At 44.6% G+C, this 20,744-nt stretch overlaps 1 protein-coding gene across 2 annotated transcripts; it reads right to left on the bottom strand.

Moving 5' to 3' along the window:
* Positions 1 to 5,623: 5,623 nt before the first annotated feature.
* On the bottom strand, positions 5,624 to 20,738 carry VLDLR (very low density lipoprotein receptor). 2 transcript variants are annotated; one of them, XM_055699512.1, is made up of 19 exons: positions 20,459 to 20,738; positions 16,159 to 16,278; positions 15,079 to 15,201; positions 14,096 to 14,218; positions 12,364 to 12,735; positions 12,134 to 12,256; positions 11,926 to 12,048; positions 11,362 to 11,481; positions 11,160 to 11,285; positions 10,583 to 10,754; positions 10,028 to 10,252; positions 9,754 to 9,872; positions 9,254 to 9,393; positions 8,995 to 9,136; positions 8,543 to 8,689; positions 7,360 to 7,449; positions 6,890 to 6,964; positions 6,594 to 6,763; positions 5,624 to 6,248 (listed from the first exon to the last, which is right to left on the bottom strand). In XM_055699512.1, the coding sequence occupies exons 1-19, from the start codon at positions 20,601 to 20,603 to the stop codon at positions 6,213 to 6,215; spliced, it is 2,691 nt and encodes an 896-aa protein (XP_055555487.1). In that variant the 5' UTR covers positions 20,604 to 20,738; the 3' UTR covers positions 5,624 to 6,212. The 2 variants fall into 2 exon arrangements, with proteins under 2 accessions (XP_055555487.1, XP_055555488.1); XM_055699513.1 differs by lacking the exon at positions 7,360 to 7,449.
* Between the last annotated feature and the right edge of the window lie 6 nt (positions 20,739 to 20,744).

Here is a 20,744-nt window from a genome sequence, read left to right as displayed (position 1 = left end):
CTTTGCCCTTACGGAATTCCATTGGATCCATGTCAGCCCCTCCTCCCACCTGTCCAAGCCCCCTCTCCCGCACCCCCCGCCCACCCCTCCAAGACAGCAGCTCTGTCTTTGAGTCTATTCAGTGGTTCTGCCCCCACCATCTATTTGGTGTCCTCTACAAACTTGATGACCATGACTTCCATGTGGTTCTCCAGGTTCCTGATAAAGATGTTGAACAGAACTCATTCCTGGATAGACCCTGTAGCACCCTGCTTGTTACTCACCTCCAGGTAGAGAGCAACCTCTTGAGCACAACCCTGCAACCCCAAGTATCCAACCAGTTTTTACCCATCGTTTTCCTCCCATGCAGGTTTTAACGTCCTAGTTTGGACAGAAGAATATCATGAAAGACTGCACTGAAGACCTAAAGGCAAGCAGATTGGTAGGGTACGATCAGCTCTTGTCTGTTTCTGATTTGTCCATCAGTGTGTGTGGAGTTGCTTCATATGATTGAATACATTCATCAAACTTTAGGACAGCGATAGCAGTACCTGGGCATGAGGGGATGAGTAGCTAAAGACCAAGTTAAGAACATCAAAGCTTTTTGTAACAGCCCCTCACCAAATAAGTTACTTATATTTCTAGGTCTCCATGAGATACAGCCTTCTAAGCACCTTTTCAATGCAGGCCTGCAAGGAATGAACAACCTTTTAAAGCACATACTCTTATTACTAAGTTCATCAGTTAAAACTGCAGCCGCAAGACATTATGCAACTACCAAAGCACAGGCTATCTTTCTTCAACAAAAAAGTCTTAATTTAAATGGACAGGTGAGTTTTTATATATTTAATGACCAAGAAAAGGAATAATCAATCAGTTGGCCAAGCAAAACCATCACTTCTCACTTGTACACATCCACAAAAAGAACCTTAGCAAGCAGCACTGCTTCTGGATTGTTACAGTGTTCGCTGTATTCAATGACAGCCTTTCCAAGGGACTTTTCAACAATAAATACTTCACATTGGAAGGAAACAACTGCTGTGGATGTTAAGTTAATCCTTTCAAGCTGACATCCAACTACTTGAGCTTTAAGTCTATACACTGACAGTACAGGAAAACGTTTCCATTTCCATGTATTTTGAAGTTTGACTGCAAGAAGGCATGTCTACAGAAGGTTGGGAAAAAGGACCTGAAAACTGCTTAGTTTTTCCATAGAGAACATCTCCATAGCAAAAAAAAATTCTACTAAACATTTTTATTTTTACCAGTCATTTGTCTTGATTTAGCGCCTAGTGTTTCCTATGTTAAAGCAATTCATTATAGACCAAAGACTGTCTTAGTTAAGTCAACCTTCAGTAACCTGCTCAAGCTGTGGTGCTTGTTCTTTTCTGTGTATGATACGAAGGATCTCGTGTTGCTTGACAGAGGTGCGTATGTGTCCTGACCAGTGCTGTGCGAGGGAGAATGACAACCATCATACTTTCCCCAGGAGTCTTTATTTTGGATGTTCAACAACCTACATATTCAACAGACTTAACTGTGATTTCAAAGCCTGTCTCTCCCCCTGTTCTTAAGACTTTTTCATTTGATATGGGCAAATTACAAAGCTTTTTCAGGAAAAGAAGAAAAAAAGTGAAAACCAGCAAGCCAGGAATGCATTAAGTTGGCTTCTGCCCTACAGCAGAGCAGACCTCTTCAAGCACTTTCTTCCAATAAGTGACAATACCAACAATGTTGTGAGCCAGCTCAAAGGAGGGATAGGAGCATGTTTCTTCAGACATGCTGTGGCTATCTATAGAAGGCCTTCACTTGCATCCATGGTTCCAGAGGGATGAGTGCTTCTGCAGCTGTAAGCTTCTTTCCTTTGTCTGAGGTCTCCCATCCTTTTTCTTCCAGTCAGTCCTTGTCTCTATCCCTTTTCCCTATTCTAGCAAGATTCAGCACTTACATAAAAATAGATAGATGGATCTTCACTGTTCCAGCAAAGATCTGATGGGGGGTGCGGGAAAATACATCCATAAAAAACGTGAGCAAATACAAGCTGGTTTGGGAAAAGGCACGCTGCAGCTATTTGTAGAGGCAAGAGGTGCAGAAGGGGAAGAAGTGAATCAATCACACAAGCAACTTCAATTCTCTTAATGTCCATTTTCCTCTGTTTTTACTGGCATCATAGATATTTTACATTATTGCTTGTAGTGGGATTGCATGGCAAGGTTTTGGTACCGGGGTCTACAGGGGCAGCTTATGAAAGAAGGTGCCAGAAGCTTCCCCCACGTCCAATGGAGCCAGTGCCAGCCAACTCAGATGGACCCACCACTGGCCCAGGCTCAGCTAACCAGCAACAGTGATAGCACCCCTGGCATAGCATATTAAGAAGGGGGAAAAAAAAATATCTGTGCACCAGCAGGAAAGAGGAGTGAGACTATGTGAGAGCAACAACTCTGAAGACACCAGGCAGGCTGTCCCCCTCAGCCTATGGAGGTCCACAGTGGAGCAGATATCCACATGCAGCCCTTGGAGGATCCCACACCAGAGCAGGTGGATGCCCAATGGAGGCTGTGACCTGTGGGAAGCCCACACTGGAGCCAGTTTGCTGGCAAGGCTTGTGACCCCTTGGAGGACCCACGCTGGAGCAGTCTTCCTGAAGGACAGCACCCTGTGGAAGGGACTCACCCTAGAGCAGTGTGTAGAGAACTGCAGCCCATGGGAAGGGCTCACACTGGAGAAGTTCATGGAGAACTGTCCCCTGTAGGAGCAACCCCACACTAGAGTAGGGGAAGAGTGTGAGGAGGAAGGAGCAGCAGAAACAATGTGTGATGAACTGACCATAACCCCCATCATTCCCCTGCACTGCTCAGGGAGAGGAGGTAGAGAAATCAGAAATAAGTTAAGTCCAGGAAGAAGCATGGGAACATGGGTTTATTCTGATGTGAAAGATGATAAATTAAACTAATTTCCCCATGCTGAGCCTAGTTTTCCCATGATAGTAATTGCCGAGTGACCTCCCTGTCCTCATCTTGACCCATGAGCCTTTTCTTATATTTTCTTCCTGCTGTCTGGTTGAGGAGTGGAGCGAGAAAGTGGCATCCAGCCAAGGTCAACCCACCACACTGCTTAAAGGCAGATCAAACAGGTGGCAGAAAAGAATGTGGGAACATAAGGACAGTATTAATAGAAATTTGAATATTTGTAAGGGGGAGAAGGCCAGTTTCAAAACTGGATTTGCACTCACATTGGCTAGCAGACAGTCAACAGAAATAGGCAGTATTTAGAACCAGAGGGCTTTAATTTTGTAATTTAATAATTTATGTAATTTAATAATGCTGCAGGAGTTCTCAGTACAGCTATACCACCTTCATTAGATACTGAAAGAGTCCCATAACAGAGCAATAAAACAGAATCAAACACTTGCAGATAGCAGGGGAAAAAAGTTGTTCAAAGATAGTAAGGCACTTGTTGGAATGTGTTTTTACAGGAGGAATCCCTGACTACTCTCCAGGCCTGCTGTGGAAGTGAACAATGATTTCACAATACAAAAATGAAGAGGGGCAGGGCAGAATAAACCTAGTGAGACTAAGAGCTAAACAATATCTACAGCTAAGTACAGGCCATCTTATATCATCTCCTGCCTTTGCCTGATGTCCCACAGTCCTCCTCCCTCCTGCTAGGAGGAGAAGTTTTACCTGGTAAAGCATTAAGTCTCCTATAGACTTAACTTCAACCAAACATTAACCTCAGGAAGAAGTTGTTTTGTCTACTCCATATGCCACTTGGTATGACGAATGAACTTCAACAAAAAAGTAGAACTGTTCATCTTCTGTATTAAGATTAAGAAGGCAGAGCATTTTGCCTGTATTTAGCTGCCATGCAATTTCATAACCAACAAACTGACTACAAATTGGCTTAGGTTTTGTCACATTTCAACACAAATGCTTTGTAGTATCAGAGTTAGACATCTAACAGAAAAAGGTCAATTGTATCTAATAGCTAATAATCCTTACATGTTAGGCTGATATCAAAGGCACTTTATCCCAGAAAGTACTCGGCAAAAAAAACAGTATTCTTGGACAGAAACCTTAGAGGACTCCTTGCATCCTAATCTTTGCAAGACATTTTAGTCCACATGCATTCCAGATACTGGAAATGTCTACATGCAGTCAACAGTTGCCAAGGAAAGCTGGCTAGAAGCTTCAGCTCCCCAAGGAGTAGGCAAGCTTGCTAGAAACAACTTCTTTTAAATCTGCAGAAGTTGGCAGCTGTCCTCATCTGTCAAGAAATGAGTCCACAATACACAGAAGACCATTAAGAGAGCAGACCCCAGCTGTAGCTATAATGAGAACAGGCATTAGAACCAAGCCCAGGAACTGATCCAAGTTCTGACTTGATTCTTACTGTTACTATTTTAGAGACATGATTGATTGAGAATGATTTAACAAATCATCACTAAAGCATAGCTAGGAGTTTTCACTTCTTCCAAACTATGTCTTAGCCTTGTACCTTCATCCATTCAGAAGTAATTGTTTCTTCACCTTGAAGGGGAAAGGATTAGCAACAGTGAAGTAGCACCTCCTGCTACAGTAGTTATGGGCTGGCAATTCAAGGTGAAGATCAGTGTCAGTGGATAAACACAATTTCACCCCAGAAAAATGTCTTGTCATTAAGGAAACTACTATGACTACAGAAGCTACCTTTTACTCAGTTGGAGACTACCAAGTAGTTATGCCAAACAGACTAAAAGATTCTGCTTTCTTTACTCCAAACTTGATCACATAGCAAGGTGCCTTAAGACCACAAAAACTCTAAGTTAATTTGGTCTTAATCATTCTCTATTGCATGAATGAACTGTACATGTCCAGTAGACAAGGAACATACTTGGTGCTACTAAGATTAGCACTCCAGCAGTTAACAGTTACCACTGAGATGAGTATCATCTTCCCAGATGCAGAACAGCTGTACAATTTATTTTTCACTCCTATGGTCACCCAAGTGAAAGGCTCCAGCACTCGAAGTGATGAGTATCTTACAACCATTACAGTGAACCGAGTTCCCACAGGGAAGTAAATGCCGATGCTCATTGCAGGGGACTTCTGTCATTACAGACACAGCAACAAGGGGCTTTTCAGCACAGAGGCTTCAGGGGCAGGCTGCCATGTCACAGCTCTGCTATTCCTTTTGTACAGGTGTAACATCTGTTAGGATCCAACTTGCACTGCCATTGCCACGAGGAACAACTGCTAACTGCTCAACACCACTCTGAGCTTGTGTGTAACATCCTTTGCATGGACATTACACTTACCTGGCAGACAGTGCTTTGACCTGCCTCCACATAGCATCTGTCTATGATACCTCCTAAGAGCTTGCAACAGTGGTTGAGTATTTGTAGCCACTGTCAACCCTAACTTAAAGACTCCAGTTGGACTCATATGAAAGGAGAGACCCATTCAGTCCAATACCCTGTGACTACTAGTCTCAAGTACAAACCTCAGTCACCTGGCAGGTCAGTACTGTCTTCACTGTCTGGAGTACTGCTGAAATAACTTAAGAAATAGTTCGTGTTCTGGCTGGCAGTAGTAGTGTAGCCCACTAAAGTTTCCAACTTAGAAGATACTGTATTTTACTTCAGTGCTAACATAGAGACCAACACTTTTAACAGTTTGATTTGGTTTTTTTATTTTTTCCCCTCTGCACTCAAGATTTACAGTGGTTTCTTTAAAAGCATTCATACCTGTATACCTCTAAGAGGTAACAGATAGGATTGGAACAATCATACATACAAAATTACTTATGTTTACAAATTTTTGGCAATCATAGCAACCCGTTTTTTTCCTATTGCCATTGCCCCAATCATTAAAAATAGTGTACAATTTACATTTGAACTATTTCAAAGTGCTTGATAGTGATTTTCCAAGAATAATATTTACAAGTGTCCTATAAACATATGTACAGGTGTTACAAGTTGTGGCTGGAATATGGCTTTCTATGGAAAGTGCTTTATATTTGGTCAGTGATGTTACTGACAAAATGGTAACCACCAAAAGCTGAATTGTTGTGGACCAGTATTTACACAATTTGTCATTAAGTGTATAAAATAGTTATTTACGTAAGTGTTCCATACATACAGAAAGTGTCTTCTTTCTTCCAAGAATGGAGGAAGTCTTTTAGCCACAAACCTGGTTACTATCCCCAAAGAGTGTGAAACACAAGTAAACCGGAAAAGATTGCTGATCCAGTGCTCATGCCATGTCATCATCTGTGCTTACAACAGATATCTGTACAAAGTAAATGTAAATTAGCTACAATTGTACTAGTAAGAGAGAAGAAACAATGCATATCATCACTACACAGCAGTTTGAAGCAGGAGCTAGTTCTGCAGACTAGTGACCACATTCAGCACCAATTACTGTCACAGGTATAGGACAGGAGTCACCTACTACAACTTCACCCTTTATTAAAAGGACAAGTTATCAGCTAATTCAGCCCAATAGTTTGGCTGTGGTTAGCAGCTTTTAAGAGCAGAGACCTCTCCTAAACTCAAGTCAGGTTTCATTTGGCATTCTTTATACCTGCTCTAAGGATTAACCTGAAGCCTCAAACATGTCAATACGTTTACTTACTGCAGGGTAGGTGTGTCCTACTGAACCGCTGTGTCTTCCAATATCAATTGTGAGGTCCTCCTCTGTAGTTTTCAGGTAGACAGGATTATCAAAATTCATGCTTTTCATGTTCTTGTGCTGCCAGTTACGCCACATGAAGTAGCCAGCCACTGTAGTTACCAGCAGCAATACTTTAGGGAGAGAAACAGATTTCAAATAAGGAATAAGGTCAAGTCAAGCTCCTGACTCAGAGTTTCTAAGAACATGGCTTGTCCCACCCAAAAGGAGTCCCAAAGGCCAGTGAATGCTTTACTCACAGGCAGGAAGAAGAGACCAAGCTGCTGATGTTCCTCCAGCTGCAGGTATTTCAGAGGTACCAGTGATGTTTAATCCTGTATGAGAATTTGTAGTGAGCTTGCTTACTGACAGGCTGGCAGACTTTGACCATAGCAAGCATTTCCCAAGCCCAGAAGCTGCTATCACGTATTAGCTTCACAGTTACACACTGCAAGAACAGCCTAACTGGCTTTATCCTATACTAGTAGGAAGCTTTATTGCTTTGCCTTCTCTGAGCACTCATGGGATTTCATGGAACCAATAGGTTCCACACTGTCATAAGTGAACTAATTCTGTTTATCACATGCTCCGGTTGTTGTATTTATACTACAGATATGACCTGGCCTGTGTTTTCTACTCGCATGCAAAGGAAAAAACTTCAAGTAGGCTAGCAGGTCAGTTTGCATTTAATTTCTCTAATGTTCAGCAGTCTGAGTTTTGGGACCAGTACCTCCAGGAACTAGTCCAACAGTTGGAGATTTTTCTGTTGTGCTGGTATCTTTAGCCTCAGTGTAAGCCACAGTTGTTCCAGTACCTGAAACTAATTATAGATCAAGAACCCAATTAATCCTGAAGTTCCACAATGGCTTAGCTATGACAGCCATGGTAGTGAATGTTTAGCAGATAGCAAAATGATCATGCAGGTTGTTAGCTTTACTGGAAACACTGACAGTTATTTCACTAGCACACCCTCAGCTGAAGGTTTTTGATCAACAAATTGCAAGAACAAGGCTAGATAGTTAGTCAGGCATGAATTACAGGTATTTATAGAATCATGACAAGAGTAAGCCACCCCATTGCTCCAGGTTTTCTGAGTGAGATTTTAGTTTCCCCAAATTTACTGATTAGGTAGTCTTTGATCCCTATAGCAACCCTTTAGAGCAGCCAACTGAGGACATCGTTCTTGCACTCAGTGCTCTAACTGTGGCAGTCAGAATCAACATGCAACATAGTGAGTGGCACCTTGGAGTTTCTAGTTTTGCTCCACAAAACAAATAAGCCTCCCATATAATCAGTGCTGAGGATAATAGCAGCAGTGTGTTTGTTTGGACCACAAAAGGAGGTCCAAACAGACCTTCTTGGCCAGCAAGATTAGCCTATCAGCTTTTCAACACTATTTATACACTGTAGAGTCATGTTAGTTTATACCCCTTGTGTTACAGGAAAGGGACCCAGTATATTTTCTGCATGTGCTCGCTGTCTGCAGAAAGCCAAGGAGGTACAAGATCCTGTTGCAAATGGTAATGATGCAGAAGCCAAGCATGGACTTTGAATAGCACCTGCGGACTTTGACGGCCAGTTTAATGCATGCTAGAAGATGACAACTCATGCAAAGCTGTCTACCCTATCTGCCTCCAACAGGTTCAGTACCCCTACTCCTTCCCCATTCATCCTGGAAAAGGTCTCAGTCATAGAATCATAGAATCAATTAGGTTGGAAAAGACCTTTAAGATTGAGTCCAACCATTAACTGAGGACAGCTCTTTGCATGTCATTCATTACTGATGCAGAAAGGAGGTATTCTTGGATTATCAGTAACAAATTTAAAAGCTTCAGTTATTACTAAAATGGAGCAGCAGTGAGAGTGCCACAAGCAGCAATTTACAACTGAACCCTGATTCAAAGTTACTATACCTGCACATCTCAGACCATCCTCCTGCAACAAGTATCCAACAGGACATACACAGGTGTACTTTGGAGAGTTTTCATTTATCTGAGGAGCAGGCAGGCACAGGTAGCTACAGCCTCCATTTGCCATGTTCTCTTCACACCAGTTCCTGCCTGTTGGTACAGCAATTAACAGGAATAAACCTTTGTGCTGCAAGTGTATAGCATGATTATTTGCTCAGTCATTGTCGTAGCAGAGTTACTTGTCTCTGCAGGTTATAGATTTGCACCTGTTTCACCCAAGAGCAATTGCAACTCTACCTTCTCTCAACCCCAGTGGGGTTGGAGCTTCTAACTTAGGCACCCCCTCTAAGCAGAAGTGGGCAGCTATACAGGGGAAGGATACCACTTGCCAGCACCCGAGCACAGCGGGCTCCTTGCAAGTACACAGTGACATAACTAAGTTGCATTAGAGTTACCTGAAGGCTGAACAAGCTCATGATACACAATGATGTCCTGTGCATCATTGAGGTTGTTTACTAAAGTAACCAATTCAGATCCAGTAAATTTGTTGGCACCGTAGACTGCCTCATTCTCTCCATCAATCCAGTACACACGGTCCTAGAACACAGAGTTATTGCATACCGTTATCTCTGTGTCGCCATCAGCACCATAATTGCTAGCCATGTACTAGCAAGAAGAGGATCTTTGATAATTACTACAGGAAGTCATTCTTACCTCAAATATTGTTAAAGCAAGAGGATGAGGAAGGAACATCTGAGACTTCAGCACAATTCTACGGTCCTGGCCATTGAAGTCAACGCTTGACAGCATATGTAGTTTAGAATCAAGCCAGTACAGACGGCTTTTTACAAGATCTAGAGGAAAAAATCCCAAACATATACTCTCTACATGGAAAAAGCCTCCCAAAGCCTCCTGCGAAAGTTGAAACACCCACAGGTTCAAGGATAGTTGCAGCGTTGCCCTAGTTTCTTACCATACCAGGATGCAGAAGGCTGCCTAAGTGGCCTGTGCCTCAATATAGAGCAATGCAAGAAAAGTTACCATTTCAGAATCTGAAAAGTGCTATCTGTGCCTGTTGCAGTGCCTCCAGGCATGCAGGAGCTTCCTTCAAAGAACTATTTTCAGCTTCTGAGAATGGGATGACCTTGGCTTTTGCAGCAAACAAATTGCTTAAGCTCCAGAATACCTCTGGCACAGAGACAAGTTCAACATACCTAGAGCAATTCCATTAGGCCATTGGATTTCTGTTGTCACAAGCTGCTGTCTGTCAAATCCATTCATTCCTGCTTTTTCAATTTTTGCTGGCTCACCCCAGTCTGACCAGTACATAAAGCTGTGAAGCAGAATTTATGTTGTATGATGCACTATAGTACTGTGTAGTACCACTCTTAATTATGACCAGTAACTAACAAAGGCTACCTAAGTCAGTTATCAGGACATGGCATAGCTGGCAGGTCCACTCTTAAGACAACCAGGACAAGTACTCACCCAGAGAGAGGATCTACAGCAATAGAAGCTGGCTCTCTCAGCTCAGAGAGAAACAAAACCTTTCTTTTTGTGCCGTCTAGGCTAGCCACTGAAATGGTCTTTGCAGCTGAGTCAGACCAGTAGATGTTCTTATAAACCCAGTCAACAGCAATTCCTGCAGGGCTGTGTATGCCATCCAGGATTCTGACGTGTGTTCCAACCTTATCACGGGTATCAACAGAGGCACTGGAAGACAAGAATTACTTGCTTTCAATCCTTTCCTCCACAGATACTATGAGTTGGTATGCCTCAGCAAATAATGCACACATCTCAGGCAGACAGTGTTGAAGAGCACTTGAGACTTTCCACAGAGTGCCTTTTGTACAACTGTAGCAGCAGTTACTAGGAAGTGCAACAGGCATACATACTGCAGGTTATGGGAACTCGCATCTACTGTACTTTGCCTTTAGGACATCAGGAATCTAGTTCATCACCAGAGCCTAGAGAATTATCTTGGGCAAAAACGTGGGATGGTTTAGGGGAGCACACTAGGGTTCAGAAGCGGAGTTCATTTACCTGAAGATTGCTTTTTGGCTGAAGTCAGCCCAGTAAAGTTTTTGCTCAGCAATATCAGCATCTAGAGCCACAGTGTTTCTTAGCTGCTCTACTAGCTGAATGTATTCTTTCCTTTCAAGACCAATCTTCCTGATATCCCGGCGATTGGTGAAAACTAGACATGGTTCTTTCCCTGTGAAAAGAGTGTAAGTGTTATCTGTACTTCTAGACATGCAGTCACATACTATTCTCTTATGAGAAGTTTATTTAAGAGTACTGGCCATTCCACACCTGCTAGTGGATGCTGACAGAAGTCTTGGCTGTACCATACCTCATCCTCTCCTCCCTCCACAGCTTTATGGGGAGGGTCCTCACGCCCAGGGAGCGGACATAAGCAGTTATGTCAGCCAGCTTTAAGTATCATATCATGGCATCATTCAAAGTGTTATGAGTATTCAGGTCTGTACAAGTTACTGATAGCAGCATAACAACTAGTGTCAAAACCACGAACACATAAACATCACTTGTACATCACTAAGTACATCACTCGCTACCTCATTTTGAAGTGGGGATATGGAAGTCTTATGCCAATACTCACCCACTGCCTTGCACACCCCAGTAGCAAGATCCATCTGATAGCCACGGCTACATTCACATTTGTAGCCCCCTTTCAGGTTGATACAGATTTGACTACAGATACCAGGGTTCTGACATTCATTGATATCTGTAAAGACAATAACTTAATTTGTTTTCATCTCCAATACCGTCAGTAGGGTCCATCTTAACCTATTAATACTTGCCTCCGCAGGTTCTCTTGTCTATAAGCTCAAACCCAGCTGGACAGTCACAGTCATAGCCAATAACAAGATCTCTGCAGATATGAGAGCATCCACCATTGTTCACCAGACATTCATTTATGCCTAGAAGAAAAGAATTGGCCACTTCTGAGACATATTTAAAGTCTCAGTCATGGAGTGCTTTACCAGACACCCACCCATTTTCTAATGATGCCTGCCACATCAAGTGCTAGAGTAGTTTATCAGAAGTCACATGCAATAGACCCTCCTCAAAATCATAGTAAGCTCACAGCTCAAATACTTGTGTTACAAGTTGGCAGCAGCAAAGATTGCTGCTCCTGGATGTTTCAGAGTTTCTAATACCTTCATGTGCCTTCTGGCCACTGAGATGTTATCCCAATAGCCAGCTTGGCTTGGATAAAACTAGCCTATCAAGAGGTTGCTCTTGGTTGTATGTTTGCCACCAAGGAAGTACAGATGGGCATTCTAGACTGACATCTGACAGCTCAGATGCAGTATCCAAGTATGTCTAGTGGTCAACATTGTGTAATGATTTTGTTCACTTACTGCACTCCTGGAGGGGCTCATCACTCCAGTCCTTGCAGTCTCTCTGACTGTTACACACTTTATTGACATCTATACATTCTCCACTTCTGCACTTGAATTTGCCAGGTCCAGAGCACTGAATAACTGAGGTAATGAAGACTGTGAGGGCAACTACCAGCTTCAACTGATATTCTGCAAAGACTTTGTACTTGCTTAGCTCTACACTTACCATTGTTACAATTTGCTTCATCAGTACCATCCAGACAGTCTCTCACACCATTGCACTGTCTGCTGCTATGGATGCAGTTCCCATCTTCACATCTGAACTGGTCTGGTCTGCAGGTCCGAGAAGCTGAGGACACAGCCATTATAGACTTAAACTCATGAGGTCTGCTGAAGGAAAGCAAATAAAATAGGAGCCAAACAGCACCTCCTAGAGGAGGGATCAAGTTAACTTACGGCAGTTGATTTCATCACTTCCATCCTTGCAGTCAGGATCTCCATCACAGCGCCACTTTTTGTGGATACATTCACCTGAGCTGCATTGCACCTCATTAGCCGAGCACTTCACAGGAGGTGCAGGCTGGCGGCCACACTGCTCTAGGGATTCATCTGAGTAGTCAGAGCAGTCAGCATCATCATCACACACCCAGCTGATGGGAATGCAAGTGGAGCTCTTGCACTGGAACTCATTAACTCCACAGGTAGGAGGAGCACACTCCAACTCATCACTGCCATCGCTGCAGTCATCTTGACCATTGCAGACAAAGCTCTTGGAAATACATTGCCCACTGCTGCATGTGAACTCCCCTGGACTACAAGTCACATTGCCTGGAGTAATAGGAGTAAGAGATTAGCAGATTATCACAAGAAGGCAAGTTTGTATGAAGGTGTTTTGCTTTGCAGGTTCTTCACCAGATGTTAACTGACAGAAGATCAGCATCCTGTATGAGGCTCTAGGAGAGCCTAACCAACTACCTACAGGACACTGGGGCCCCGCACACTGTCCTCTGTGCATTTGGGTGTTATGAGTGAGAGGCATCAGTTTTGAGCTACTGAGTGAAAACAACCTCCTTCTGAAGCAGCTAGGCTGTTCCACTTCAGAGCGCGAGCCTTTCAGAAAACAGGCTCAAACCCTGTGAACCAGAGACAGAAGGTAAGAGAATTGCTAACTCTAGAGTACAGACTAAGATCAAGGTAGCCAGATGGTCAGCATGCACTGTAGTTTGAAATTGAAGTGTTTTGTGCTGGTCCCCAGGACAGCAGTGGCCCATTTGCCTGGGCCAGTGGGGATAACAAATCAAGATCTTGCACCAGTTGATCCTGTGGTATTAAGCACACCCACACAACTTACACCAGTAAAAATTATGCTGGTTTAATAGCACTGTAGCTAGCAGCTCAGTATGCCTAGGCTGATAGTTTTATCAGCTTCATTAGAAACACTGTCTGTAGGGTTTACTTGTCAGATTAAGGCATTTCCTTGCTAAGTAAGGCAGCAACTCTAGACACTTAGCAGAAGTCTGAAGATCTGTGTCTCATTAGCCCACCCAGGTAAGGTGGCTCTGATTGAAGCCTGTCCTGTGGCTTTGGTTACAGCAAATTTGTATCAGGACACCTCAACCTGTACATACACAAGTTTATTAGAACAAGCCAGGAATGCTGCCCTTGAATGCTTGTAATGGCAGCTTCACTTGCTTACCTGGCTAAAGTTGTCCACCAACACCTGAAACCTAGCTTCCCTACTCTGCACTTTCAGAAAAGTGCACAGAATACTCCAGGATAAGGCTGTAAAGCAGATCAGCTGCGCCACTGGCTACAAGTGACTACCACATTTTAAGAAGACCATTTGTTTTAATGTATGCAGCAGCTACAGTTACCTGTTGAGAAAGTCTGCAGAGAACAAGTTCTGATGGTTGCCTGACACATGACTAAGCCTATGACTATTATGAAAATTAACTATAGAGACCAGAGACAGATATTGAATAGCTCATATTGCTGTATTCTTAACTTAGCAGGATAGAGGAGTGTTAGAACAAGTCCGCCTTAAGTGGGCTGCAATAGAAGATGAATTGGAATTAAGGAGATACTGATACTATGAGAAATTTATCTTCCCAGGTATACTGCCCAGCTAGCTTCTTTCCAGACAAGTCAATTTCAAATAGAGTTATGCAGCCACCATTTCTTCCCTTACCACAATTCTCTTCATCTTCTCCACTGTCACAGTCTTTTTCACCATCACATTTCCAGGACACTGGGATACACTGGGTTGACTGAGGACCACAGCTGATTTCATTTACCCGGCATGTTCTCATATCTATTGAAAAAAGTTTAAGTTCAATTTAAGAGCTCCTGATCTTGGGTTTTAGCAGTTGTCCAGAAAATTGAGACTGAAAGGCTTCAGCTCTGGACAAAGTTGCTGTTAACTAGATGCCAGCATCCATCTAAGTTGATGGGTTGATCATGGAAGAGGTTACGCCAGTTTGCAGTGTTCAGTAAAAAAAATGCTTCCAGCTCCTAATAGATTAGTATTTTAAAAGTATCATTGTATGGTAGTTTTGTGATTGCATTCCATTTACACTGTAGAAGCTTGAGCTATAACATGTAGTAGTAGGCAGGAGTAATGCCAAAGTGCAGTAGGGCTTCGGGCTGAAGTATTCCTCAGTGTGGATCCTATTGATCCAGAGAAATGAAGCTTCACAGATCTATACTCCTCGATTAGCTACCACAATGAAGACTGGGGCTGCTAACTGTGAGACCTCACAGTCAAGCCTCTGCACTTCTGCCTCCCGCCCCCCAGCATGTAGTCAGTCACTCAGTTCCTACACAGCTCTGGTTATCTTGCAAAGTAGTTGTCTTGGAAGAAAGTGATCACTTGGTGAACAAGCCACAGCAATGGTCAGGCCTGCACGTTGTGCTTGCTGCTTCTGACTGCCAGTAAAACCTTGTACTTGCTATCTGTTACCAGATACAACCACAGAGTCCCCACTGAATCTTTAAGTAGCAAAAAGTCTTGTCAAGATCCCGATGTGGCCAAAGCCAAGCTAGCACTTAGGAAGGTGCTCTCCAAGACAATTTCATCCTTCCTTTAGGAGGGGAGCCAGGCTGCAATCAGGCAAGAAGTCAAAGCTCTCCACCCTACAGGCTTGCTTGCACCAACAAGCCAGGCTCACTTACGGCATAGTACAGCACTCTCGTCAGATCCATCCTCGCAATCCGGATCTCCATCACACTGCCATCTGTTAGGCACACACTGACCACTGACGCACACAAAATCAGATTCAGCACAGGTCTTCTTCACTGCAAGGGAAAAGGACAACCCTGTATTTAAAGACCAAAGTTTAGCTTGTTTGTTGCAGCTAGAGATAAGCTGCCTTGCCCTAGGAAAGTGATGTAATGTCCTTGGTTCTTGGATGTCTGGTGTCATTCTCCACCAGTCTAACGAGCGCTGTTTAATGCTTTCTAGGAAGTTATACTGTGCACAGAGCAAGATTTATATTCCTGTAAGCAGGCAATGAAGGACTGCTGTTGTTAAGGGAGACCATGCTGCTAGAATAACTGCTGCTTTGAACACCCTTGAGCTAAAGTAACGTCTATTGATATTAATATTCAGATTTTGAACTCTTGAGACTATTATCAAAGCATTTGATTTGTGATTACAGAAACACAGTATTATGTAACCCTAAAGTAACAGTTTAGGCCTGCTTGAGCAGACTGGCAGTTTGGCTACACCAGTGTTGGATACTGAATCTGTTTTGCCTCATCTCTAAGTACATCTAGTCATCCATCTTGGCCTCTATGACTGCTTAAAGCAAGAGCTGGCAGGCAAAGCTAGACTTAGTGTTTATAGGAGACTCAGCAGACTCACTGTCACACATAAAACAGGGTATTTAACCATGGAATAGCCAACAGCTAAGTGCTGATAGCAGGCAGTTTCTACCACATGTTTAGGCAACTGAGAACAGGCTTACATCCTGTTCTTGACAGTCACCGACCTCACAAATAAAGATTTTTGGTTTTTCTGTTTTTTCTTTTCTCTCAGTCAATTTGAGGATATTTTCATAGCACTCTGAAAAATTCAACTGCCTCAGATAAAAGGCATCAAGATAGTCCTCCGTTTGTTCTACAAAATTTGTCATCTACTTTGCATTCTGTCAGAAGTGCTGTATGAGATAAGCATCTCTCCAGCTATCTGCTGTTAAGCCCACTCTGCCAACTAGCAAGTACTACTACAGAGGTATTATTTTGATAACTTACCACAAGCATTCTCATCACTGCCATCTGAACAGTCTTCATCACCATCACATTTCCAGAGTAAAGGAATACAGCGTCCATTACTACATGGGAATTGGGATTCCTCACATTCTGTTCTTGCACCTTCAATGAAAAAAGGAACCTAAGCCTTGATGCTCTTTAACAATACTTTGCCTTCCCCCACTGGTGATCAAGAAGTACCCAGCACAAACAGTGTAACATCAGCATAAAATCAGATTGGAGCTCCAGATCTTTGTAGTCACCTTATTCGATCACACAAGTAGAGTCAGAAGCTTCCCCTCACAGTACAAAGCGCAGAGCGTAAGCACTGTGACAGTCCACCTGCCAGACAACAGTAAACCAGCCTCAGTGCTCTTCTTACTGCGTTTTCCTTTTCAAGGCAGGGTCAAGATTGCAAGGCAGAGGGGTGTGTGCACAGAATGACTTCTGCTGTCTAGCACCTAGCACTGCATTCTAAAAACTCTCCTAACTTTAAGCAAGCTGGGTTTAAACTTGGCTAATATCAAGCTGGATTAGCCTTTCAGTAGTCTGCTGCTAACACATCACAGCAGAATCCCCAAGATGTCTGTGAAGATAGCTTAGATATCTGCTCTGTAGTTGAACAAGTTCTCATTATTGAAGTTTTCATTATTTAAGTTACTCCTCAAACAAAGGCACCCAGAGACACTCCTTAGTATACACAGAAGTGTGATTACTTAACTGGACCTTGCTTATTAAATCTAGATCAAGTGTGATGCTAAGTGAACAAGATAGTTTATCATTTCCTTCTGGAATCAAGTCTGTTGTCTCATAACTGTTAACTCTTGGTTTGATAGTATGCCTGAGTATGGTATTGCTTTCTGCAGTGCTTAGAGCTGGAGTGCACTTTCCAGAGTATCTTCCACTCTAAAACTGTATGACCCCATCCCTCAAGGGAACCTACTTTGTCTTGAAGTTGTGTTATAATCGTAACTAAAAGCAGCAGCCTGCTTGTTCAGCAGCTAAGCCAGAGCTGTTCCATGTAATGCATGCGGGCAAGTGTGCAAGATCAAGCATTAGTATTGGCTGCACATGTCTACACCATGATGCAAGACTTTGCTTCCTCCTTGGTTTATTGCATCATTTAGTGGAGGTACTTTGTCTTGGCATTCCAGGGCTCACAAAGGGCATCAAATTTTAGTAGACCGTTACTTGTTGTATCTTTTGTGTATGACACACAATATGCAAGGTAGTTTCCAAGTGGAAGGAAGCTATTCAGCCATTTCACATTGTACTGGCTACCCATCAGGCACTAGGCAATGGCAAACCCTGGACAGAGTACAAGCAAGGACAACATGGGCAATTTTACCTGCTGACTGTCTCAAGTAAACTCATGCTAGAAGTGAAGGATTTGAAACAGCACCTTACTGAGCTCTGCTGAGGTTTTAGCCATCCTACTGTTGAGTGAAACACTAGGTCACTTGTCAGAGTAAAGCTGTAACAATTTGTTTCACAGGAACTTGTTCAAAGGGTGCCAAAAAACTGAACATCAGCTTTTGCAGACTGTCTTTCTAGCCCTTCTTTCCTTTCCAGAATGGGAGTTACAACAGCATGCACTTTATAGTAGCATGATTTTTGTAAAGCTACTGCAGTTTGGTCAAAATCTGTCAAACAAGTAGCTTGTCTTATGCTAGAAGGCACACACCAGCCAGCTTAGAGAGCATGCAGAAGCCACAGCTATCAGCTTGCTCTGAGCCAGACATCACCCTGTTGTCCAGTAACCTCTAACAGAACTAGCCCTCTACTTGCCAGCCCTGGTCATGTGTTATGCCAATTACTACTGTAACCAACCTAAAATATGCAACAACTGACTCCTGCTAGTTTTGAGACATTCTCATCCAGGCTTTCAGACTAAGAACAGTCAACCTTTCCCAAAATAGCATACTAGAGATATTAGACTGAGTCTGCCACTCAGGAGATCCCAAAATAACTCCACAGGCCTTAGTTCTCTATTTCAAGCTAGAATAACCAGAAAAGGCTTGCTAAGCCAGCCTAGCACATAGTGACTTACAAACGTAGTATCGCTTTGACCAAATGCTGCAGGAAAGGTACACACAAGGCTAAATGAAACTGTAATTGAGCCCAGAGTAACAAGCTATAACTGTACAATTACAGTCCTCACAAGCCATTCCAGGAAGGTTTCATCGCTTCTGCAGCTGATAGCAAGTGAAATGTCAGAGCAACTGCTTTTGTTAGCCCACAAACAAGTAAAGAGCTGACAGGACCCACCACCCACACAGGTGCACAAAGGTAAAGGTCATCATCTGTTGCTACTCCTGAAGATGTCTGTCAAACTCCAAAGGCCATTTGGAGTGAGGTCCAGTTAAGATGACAGTTGGTTCCAGCAAGAAACTAACTCCCCCGTCTTACACCAAGCACAGTTCTGCAATGCCAGGTAACCATTTAGTCATGAAACTACCAGTCTAATCCACTGCTATTTGAAGCAACAGTCATACCTCAGTTGCAGCTTCAGTCACTAGACACTTCATGATTTTTACATCAGCACCAATTATCCACTAATTCAAAGCTTCCCTTCATGTGTTACCGATAGGCCAGAAACACCTTCACACTTTTCTCCTTGGGATAAAGGCTTAGGCAAAAGATGTAGAGGAACCAGTAACTTTACAGCCTGAGATTTCTAACACATACGATCACACTATTCCCCAGGTGACTACTTACTAGAAGTTGGCTCATGAGCACCAGTGTGTGCAGGGTGAAGGAACACAGTTACAACGACTACCCAAATTAAACTAGCTTTCTCCATACCTCTGCTGTCACTGGTTGTCTCAGCCCCTTAGGCAAGTTGCCCGATTACTTGTCTGGGCAGTGTTGAACATGTGACACTTGCACACTGTCATTTGACACCAGGTCCCAGAAAAGTTTGCAACAGTGATTGGGAAACCCTGTGAGAGCGCTCAGACAGGAACTAGCCTAGATTCCCCCTAGACCCTGTCAATTCCAACTACTAGTAGGAGAGAGCTGGTGAGGCCACCAACTCAAATTGAGGATAGAAACAGGCTAGCTGGAGTTCCCTCACTGCGTATCTATCCTGACTTCAAACTACAGTGCACTTGGACTTCCAGTGCCAGCCAGCTTGGTCCTTCATACTACAGCTGTTTAATCACATCTGTTGTGGACCAGACGTGGGAGCAATCTACATGACTGGGAACTGAGGAGTGACTAGGCAGCATTTCCCCTCTTCCTCCTTGTATGAGGATTGACTGGATGCAACAAAGCCCTGGTTGGCCTCTACCAGACAGACTCAGCACCTGAAGCACTGTACACAGTTAGGACTACAGGGTCCAACCACCTTTGAGCCCACTTCACCAACACAGCCAAGATCTGATGCTTATGCCCACGTTTTAGGGCACTAGTCATGAGATTAAAAGCCATACAACAATGCAGACATCAGTTGCCCACCTCCCACCTAGTAGCCCGGATCTCGGTTCCTGAAGGAAGAACAGAGTTAGCCAACTGATTAACCACCTCCACTCAAAAGTAAGATATTTTTAATTGCTCATCCACTCGGCTTAACGTGCAGGTCCCTCTGCCACAGGGGGCACAGCTCCTACGCTAGGAGGCGAGCTCGAGTTGCCAGGAGCAGCGCTACCAGCCCGAGCGCAGCCCGGAGGAGGGACCCGGCGCTGGCCAGGCGCAACCTTGCCACCAGGTGGAGATTCCTTACGGTGGTTACACCGGCCCTGAAGGAGAGATATGCCAATGCTGCTGGATGCCACAATGCCAAAGTTGCACAGTAGTTTGACAGCACCCTGAGCGCCGCAGGCTTGCCAAGCGCTCCTCTTCCCTCCTCCTCGACAAAGCCCCCTCCCCACGGCAGAAGGCATCCCGCAGGAAACCGACCCTCCCGCAGCACCCGCGTCGCCCCCGGGCGAGGCGCCCCCAGGGCGGGGAGGGACGGCCGGGCGGGGGCTCAGGCCCACCCTCACGGGCCTGCGCGCCGCCTGGGCCCCGGCGGGAAAGGCGGCACCTCCCCCGGCGAAGAGGGGCGGCGGGGCAGACCCCGGCAGCAGCGGCCCCCTGTCCCCAGCCGGGAGCCCGGGCCCGGCCCGGCCGCCCCTCCGCGGAGCCTCGCTTCCCCCCGGCGCGGCGGGCAAGCAGCCCGAGAGACCAAAAAAAATAAAATTAAATAAATAAAATAAATTAAAAAAAAAAAGGTGATGGGAGAAGAAATCATTGCGGGGGGCAGCGGCGGCGGCACAGCCCCGGCGGTGCGCGCCCCGGCCTCCCCGGCCCCCACACTCACCCTCGGCGGCGGCGCACAGGCAGCTCAGGGTGAACAGCAGGCACAGCCGCCAGCAGCACAGGACCACCCGCCGCCTCCCTCCGCGCCCGGGGCCGCCGCTAGCTGCCGCGGCGCTCGTGTCTTCGCGCTGCCCGTCCGACCGCATTGCCGCGCTGAGGACGGAGAGAGGGTGGAGAGGCGGGCAGGGCTGGCGCCGCGCTCCGAGCTGCGATGAGGCGAGAAGGGAGACGAACACATGCGCGGGGGGAGGGTGTCCCCGCGGCGCTCTTATACCAGCCGCCCGGCC

The sequence above is a fragment of the Falco cherrug genome, chromosome Z (genome assembly GCF_023634085.1).
Source record: "Falco cherrug isolate bFalChe1 chromosome Z, bFalChe1.pri, whole genome shotgun sequence".
Classification (NCBI taxonomy): Eukaryota; Metazoa; Chordata; class Aves; order Falconiformes; family Falconidae; genus Falco; species Falco cherrug.
Note: the sequence above shows the minus strand (reverse complement) of the source record. Positions and strands in the feature narration are given on the sequence as shown.